The 7379-nt window shown below is 50.5% G+C and overlaps 1 protein-coding gene across 1 annotated transcript; it reads right to left on the bottom strand.

Moving 5' to 3' along the window:
* Positions 1 to 2774: 2774 nt before the first annotated feature.
* On the bottom strand, positions 2775 to 3923 carry LOC119403612 (uncharacterized). Its single transcript, XM_037670534.1, has one exon. It carries the CDS (start codon positions 3921 to 3923, stop codon positions 2775 to 2777), a length of 1149 nt encoding a protein of 382 aa, XP_037526462.1.
* Between the last annotated feature and the right edge of the window lie 3456 nt (positions 3924 to 7379).

Raw genomic sequence — 7379 nt, 5'->3', positions numbered from 1 at the left:
AGTTGAACTCTTGCAGAATAAGGCTCCATCTCAGTAGCCGGCCGCTTTTTCCAGACATTTCTTTAAGCCATGACAGGGGGCAATGATCAGTCTCTACCGTAAATTTGGTCCCCTCGAGATAAGAGCGCAGTTTTTGGATCGCCCAAACAATACACAGGCACTCTTTTTCCGACGTGCTGCAAGCCTCTTCCCGCGGGGTCAATTTCCGACTGAGGTACAGCACGGGGTATTCCTCACCCTGCTCGTTTATCTGAGAAAGAACGACACCAAGACCACGATTACTAGCGTCGCACTGGAGAATGAATTTGCGACTGAAATCAGGTGAAGCCAAGACTGGTCTAGGATAGAGCGTTCTTCAATTTCAAGAATGCTTCCTCTTTTGCATTAGTCCAAGTGACCTTTTCCGGTTCCATCTTCCTCAAACTATGCGTTAGAGGACTCGCGAGTTGGGAGTTGATAATATCCGGTCATTCCCAGAAAGGATCGAACATCTTTCTTCGTCACGGGCTTCGGAAACTTTAGTATTGCTGCTACATTCGCTTATTCGCTTTCATCGGCTTGCGCTTTCCGCGTCCTATCTCGTGACCCAGGTAAGTGACACTGGTTCGCCCCAACTGGCACTTCTCTGCCTTTACTGTCAAGCCTGCAGCTCTGAGTCTATCAAGTACTTCCCTCACGTGTTCCAAGTGGGAACTCCAGTCATTCGAAAACACAGCTACATCGTCCAGGTAGGGCAATGCGAATTCACTATCTCCCTCCAGTACCCGGTCCATCAATCTTGAAAAGCAAAATGGTGCGTTCCTGAGGCCAAAACTCATTGTCACAGGTTGAAAAGTACCGAAAGGCATTATAAAAGCTGCATAGCGACTGGCCCTTTCGGTTAAAGGTACTTGCCAGTAGCCTCGCACTAAATCAAAAGTAGATATAAACCTTGCCTTGCTAACCAGCTCCACTTTTTCTTCAATGTTCGGCAAAGGGTAGACGTCGTCCTTAGTGATCGCGTTTAACTTTCTGTAATCCACACAAGGTCGTGGATCCTTTCCCGGTACTTCTACCAACATCAACGGAGAGCAGTAATCGCTGCTTCCTGGCTTTATCACTCCTAGTTCAAGCATGCGGCTGATCTCACTTTTCATAATCTCTTGATTCCTTGGTGACATGCGATAGGCTTTAGATGTAAATGGAACTTCTGATGTTAGTTCAATATCATGTGTCACCATGTGTGTCCGTACCAGCTTCTCCGTGAAGCATTCGAGGGTGTCCTCTATGACTCTCCTTAAATCCTCAATTTGCTCATTGTTCAGCTCACTCTTATCCACAGAGTGCGCGATGATTTGTTCTACAGTCGGAGCCATTCCGCAGAGAAAGAAAGGCACCTCCGTAGTAACGTCCTGAGAGTGACTCAAGGCAATGCTCACCATCTCCCTCCTTTCAAAGTATGGCTTTAACAACTCCACATAATAAACTCGCTCTTCCTGCCTCCGTCCGGGCAACCTTACCAAGTAATTTACCTCAGACACGCATTCTATTATCTCAGCCGGTCCGTCCCAGATGACCTCGAGCTTGTTCTGCCTACTCGGGCGCAATATCATCACCTTATCGCCAACTTTGCATAGCCTCCTTCTCGCATTCTTATCGTAGTAGCGCTTCGCCGCTTTCTGTGCTTCCTCCAAGTTGGCCTTTACAATTTGTCGAGTCTCATTTAATCTTCCCATTAGTTCAACTACATATTCTACTACACACTTATCAACCCGTTTGTCTTCCCAAAGTTCCCGAACTAGCTGCAATGGGCCCCTAAGGTTTCTCCCATACACGAGTTCTGCGGGAGCAAATCCAGTCCCTTCGTGCGGCACAGTGCGCAAAGCGAAAAGCGCGCCTGGAAGACAACATTCCCAGTCTACTTTTCGCTCATGGCACAACGCTCTCAGCACTTTCTTAAGCACAGCGTGCCATCTTTCGACAGTGTTGCTTTGTGGGTGATACACGGAGCTTTGTAAAATTTTGATTCCGCATTTCTCAAGAAATGTGGTCGTAAGTGCACTCGTGAAAGTCGTCCCTTGGTCTGATTGTATCTCCGCTGGAAAACCAAGGCGAGAAAACACTGTCAATAGGGCATCTACTACCTGCACTGAAGTAGCCTCTCTTAGCGGTATGGCTTCAGGGAATTTTGTTGCTGGACACAACATAGTCAATATGTACTTGTAACCAGCCTTGGTCTTAGGTAGGGGTCCAACAATATCAATAACAACCCTTGAGAACGGTTCTGAAATTATAGGCACCTTCACCATTGCGGCCTTCCTTTTGTCGTTGGATTTACCCACCTTCTGACACGTCTGCCATGTTCGTACGAACTCCTGTGCATCTCTAAAACAACCTGGCCGGCAGAATTCCTGGAGTAGCCTCTTTTTCGTTTTGTTCACTCCGAGGTGCCCTGCCCACGGGTGATCGTAGCAAAGACTCAGCAGATCCTTCCGATAATCGGCTGGAATTACTATCTGATCAAAGCTTCTGCCTCGTTTGTTTTTGTAATGTTGATAAAGGATACCATCCCTGTTTCGACTGACGACAGAGGGCGGGAGGCTGACACGGCAAAAGACCCCTGTTTATTATCGCATGCTCTTTTTATGCTCGACCTTCGGGTCATAGTTGCTAGACCACATGCCGATACATCATCCCTCCTTAGGGCAAAATAAACAACAAAACATCACACAACAAATGAACAGCAAACAGCAAGAGAGAAAGAAAAAAAACGAGAAAAAAAAACACACCAACAGCTACACAATTTGTTGAAAGTCCTTTGCGTATGAAAGCCTCACTGGCGGGCGTTTGTTGCGAGCCGATTTTCTAATACGCTGTCCTGTATCATTGCTCGTCTCAGCTGCTCCTTGGTTGTTGGCCTGGTTTTCAGCTTGCTCGGGTGCTATGGCCTGCATCAGAGTCTGATGGTGAACAGCGGTTGCTGACGTGGCATCTTCGGCAGCTGGCGTCATCTCTAGACGGTCACCCACGCTTTCTCTGGTTGAGCCTGGCTGGACGACACTGCTTGGTGGAGGATAGTCTTCTGCTGGCTGTGGTTTCCCTGCATCCCGCGCAAGGCCGTTGCCTTCATATTCTTCTTCCGTGTCACGCAGCATGAATCTTTCATTTGTTTTGCGGATGTGCTGCCTGTTTCGTCTTAGGGTGCGCCCCTCCTCGGTCCGGAGCACGTAAGACCTGGGATCGACGCGGTCCTGAATGGTGGCTTTAACTGTCCACCCGGAGTCATCCAAAATACGCACGGTGTCTCCCCTGTCCAAGACTGGGAGCGAGGTGCCAACTCTGGGTTTTTGCATGTGCTTCTGCACCTCTGCTGCAGGTTGAACAGCGAAATCTGGTAGGCGTCCGCGGAGTCGCCTCCCCATCAGCATCTCAGCCGGGCTCTGGCCGCCCTCCAGGGGCGACAGACGATAGTTCAGGAGGGCCACCCAGAACGCCTCCCTGGCGTGCTTCGTTTTCTTCAGGAGGAGTTTGACCACATGCACCCCTTTTTCGGCCAGACCATTCGCTCTCGGGAACCTGGGACTGGAAATCACATGGGAGAAGTCACACACTTGCGCAAAATTACGAAAAGCACTGGAGGTGAATTGCGGACCCCCGTCGGTGTGTATCTCCAGCGGGATGCCGTGCCTTGCGAACATCATTTCAAGTTTCCGGATGACGCTTTCACTCGACGTCTGCACCAGGCGCTCCACTTCCGGGTAATTCGAATATGCATCGTACGCTACCAAGTACGAAACCCCCGAGTGTTCGCACAGATCTATTCCGACCCTTTCCCACGGAAAGCTTGGGGCAGGGCTGCTGATTACCGGCTCAGATGGTTGGCGATAAGCAAACTGGCAGCACGTGCTGCACTTTGCACGTAACTCTTCAATCTGCTTCTGCATGCCCGGCCAATACATTAGAAGCCGTGCTCTTGCTTTCGTTTTGCTGAGGCCGAGATGCCCCTCGTGCAGGCGTCCCAGCATCTCCCTGCGCAGTTGCCTTGGAACAACCACTTTGCAACCCTTCATTAATATTCCCTCCACATATGACAGCTCCGATTTCACAGTCGCGAATGGACCAATCACTTCTCCCTGTTCTAGGCCCGTTATGACTTTCCTCAGCTCTTCGTCTCGTTGCGTCTCTGCTTCATGTTCATCTTGTCACTCACGAGGCTTGCCAGGACTTGGGCGGCGTGTACGCTGACGTCCTCATCTTCCTTTGTCCGCATGTTGTCTTGAGCAGGGATCCGAGAGAGTGCATCGGCCAACAGTAGTTTCTTTCCTGGGACAAACTGCAAGGTAAATTCAAAACGCATTAGACGCAAGAAAAATCGCTGCAGACGAGGAGGCATTTCACAGAGTTCCTTTTTCGCGATCGCTAATAGAGGCTGATGGTCAGTCTCTACTGCTATCTTTGTGCCAATTATGAACTCGCCAAATTTCTCGCACCCAAACGTGATTCCCAGCGCCTCCTTTTCTATCTGGGCGTATCTACTTTCGGTGTCCGTGAGCGCACGCGACGCATACGCTACTGGCCGCCAGCCCTTATCGTGAAGCTGCATCAGCGCTGCTCCCAGCGCATTCCTGGAGGCATCGGTGCTAATCTTGATTTCTTTGTGTGGGTCGAAGACTGCAAGGACGGGTGCTGATGTTAGCAATGTGCGAATACTTTCCCACTCTCTCTGGTGAATGTCGCTCCATTGAAAACGCACACTTTCACGCATTAGACTGCGCAGCGCCTCAGTTTTTTCAGACAAACAAGGAAGTAATTCACTGCGCCTAACATTCTTCTTACTTCCTGCTTTGATGCGGGTGTTGGCATACTGGCGACACATTGCACGAGTTCTTCATTCGGTTTGATTCCTTCACTTGAGATTATGTCTCCAAGAAATTTGATTTCTTGCGAGCCAAATATGCATTTCTCCGCGTTAAGCGTGAAACCGGCTGAACTTATCGCTGCCAGTGCTGCCCTCAAACGCTTGTCGTGCTCTTCCTTCGTCGTTCCCCACACTAGCACATCGTCTATGTAGACTCGTACACCAGGAATTCTGTCTAATGCGGCGCTGATTTCTCTTTGAAATACTTCCGAAGCAGAACTTAGACCAAATGGTAGTCTCAAAAATCTGTACCGCCCGTGCGGTGTACTGAACGTGCAAATTCTTGACGATGCGTCGTCCAACGGTATTTGATAAAACCCTCGATTTGCGTCCAGCTTGCTGAACCATCTGGCTCCCGCTAACTCTGCCTCGATGTCTTCCCGTCTCGGAAGCTCGTACCGCTCGCGTTTAATGTTTTCGTTTATGTGCCGCGGATCCATGCAGATTCGAATTCCTCCACCCTTCTTTTCAACAATGACCAGCGGACTCACCCACTTTGCCGGTTCCTCCATCTTCACGATGATGCCTTCGGCCTCCATGCGCTCCAGTTCCTCGCGCAAAGGGACCTGCCTCGCGTGAGGCACGCGCCTTGCAGGCACCGCTACCGGCTTGGCTCCGTCTTTCATTGTGATCCGGTAAGGTCGTTTGACACAGCCGAGTCCTTTTAACAACTGCGGAAATTCTTCTGTTATCTGCTCTCCCAGACTTGGCTGACTTGAGATGGCGTGGGCGCGTTTCACTAGGCCAAACCACTCGCAGGTTGACAGTCCCAACAATGCTTGCTTGCCTTTCTTGACTACAAAGAACGTAATCTGCTGCTCCTTGTCGCCCAGCCGTAGTGGCAACGATGCTGTGCCGAAATGCTCGATCACCTTTCCTTCGTAGCTTGTCAGCGTTGTCTTGCTTGGGCGCACCTTCGCAGCTGTTTTTACCTTTACGAAAAGAGAATGAGGCAGCAAGTTTGCCTGCGCGCCAGTGTCGACCTTGAATGTCACAGTTTTCGTGCCCACCTTTGCATCAACTCTCCAGGCTCGACCCACTGTACTTTTCACGCCACTTATTTGCACAGCCAGAATTTGGAAGTCATGATCAGAGTCTTCGTGCTCCTCGTGTTCTTCACGCTCCACTTCATTAACTTTTTTCGCTCTGCAGCAAACAGCGAAATGGTTCTGCTTACCGCAGTTTCCGCACGTCCTTTTCCACGCTGGACACTTCTTAGGTGGGTGGAACCTGTTGCAGTAGGTGCATGGACGGGTCGACTGTTTCCGAGCTTCACTTCTGTTACGTTTCTCCACGACACAGGTCTCCGCTGTGCGTTCTTCCTTGTCCCACAGTTGTTCTTGATTGCCTGCAAGCTCAGCGGCTTTGCAAAAATCTATAGCCATGGAGAGGCTCAAATCTTTTTCCCTTAGGAGGCGAAACCTGAGTTTCTTATCTTTCGTGCCACAAACGAGTTGGTCACGCACCATTGAATCCCTCAGGTCTCCAAAGTTGCACGTCTGCGCTGCTATTTGTACGTCTCTGAGGAACTGTTCGAATGTTTCGTCTTGTTGCTGCAGGCGGGAACGGAAAACATACCTTTCATACGTTTCATTGCACTGTGGCGTGCAGTACTCCTCAAATTTCTTGACGATGACATCGTAGTCCTCTTGTTCTGCTTGAGCCAGCTGAAATGTGTTGTACACTTCTATGGCCTCCTGGCCAGCTACGTGTAGGAATACAGCAGCTTTTTCCGCACTCGGCTTACTGTCTTTGCCCGTCGCCTTGAAGTACAGCTGGATGCGCTGCTTGAACCTTTTCCAATTTTCGGCGGCGTTTTCCGAGAGGACGAGTCGGTCGGGGGGCGGAAGTGTTTCCATCGCGGCAGCTCGGGCGACGCTGGTCGACGAGAACACTGCGCAACTGCGCGCGCACCGCCTATCTACGGCGAGCCACTTCTGACACCATGTTTCGACTGACGGCAGAGGGCGGGAGGCTGACACGGCAAAAGACCCCTGTTTATTATCGCATGCTCTTTTTATGCTCGACCTTCGGGCCATAGTTGCTAGACCACATGCCGATACAATCCCTTTCCCTGAACTTAATGTACTCGATGAGACGCCTTCGCCTAGGCTACTGCATACGACCTTAAGCGTAGGGTCGTTTTTCTGTGCCGCCCTTAGTGTATCCCGACCAACATTCAGTAGTTTATGTAGAGAAGGCGCAGTTGGTCTTACCAAGGAGCCTTCGTCCTCGGTTTCGGTGAGTCTTACGCCCAGCGCATTTCTGCGGGCGCTCCGCTTCTGCATCAATTTGATCTTTTCCGGCACTCACAGGTACCTTGATCTCCGTCTGCTCCGCTACGTTTCCCCCTATTACTGGTTCTTCCAGCTCAGGTTCCTCTTTCCCGTCTGAATAATGCAACTGCACCGAAAGCTGTCTGGATTTCGATCGCGTCAGCGCAAGCACCTGTGCATCCACGTCAGCAAACTTTTTTCCCTGC

This window comes from Rhipicephalus sanguineus, chromosome 8, assembly GCF_013339695.2.
Source record: "Rhipicephalus sanguineus isolate Rsan-2018 chromosome 8, BIME_Rsan_1.4, whole genome shotgun sequence".
In the NCBI taxonomy this organism is placed as follows: Eukaryota; Metazoa; Arthropoda; class Arachnida; order Ixodida; family Ixodidae; genus Rhipicephalus; species Rhipicephalus sanguineus.
This window is presented reverse-complemented; position numbering and strand designations above follow the sequence as displayed.

What these genes read in the sequence shown, in the direction of transcription:
- LOC119403612 (XM_037670534.1), bottom strand. Translation starts at nt 3,923, where the DNA reads ATGCAGAAGCAGATTGAAGAGTTACGTGCAAAGTGCAGCACGTGCTGC.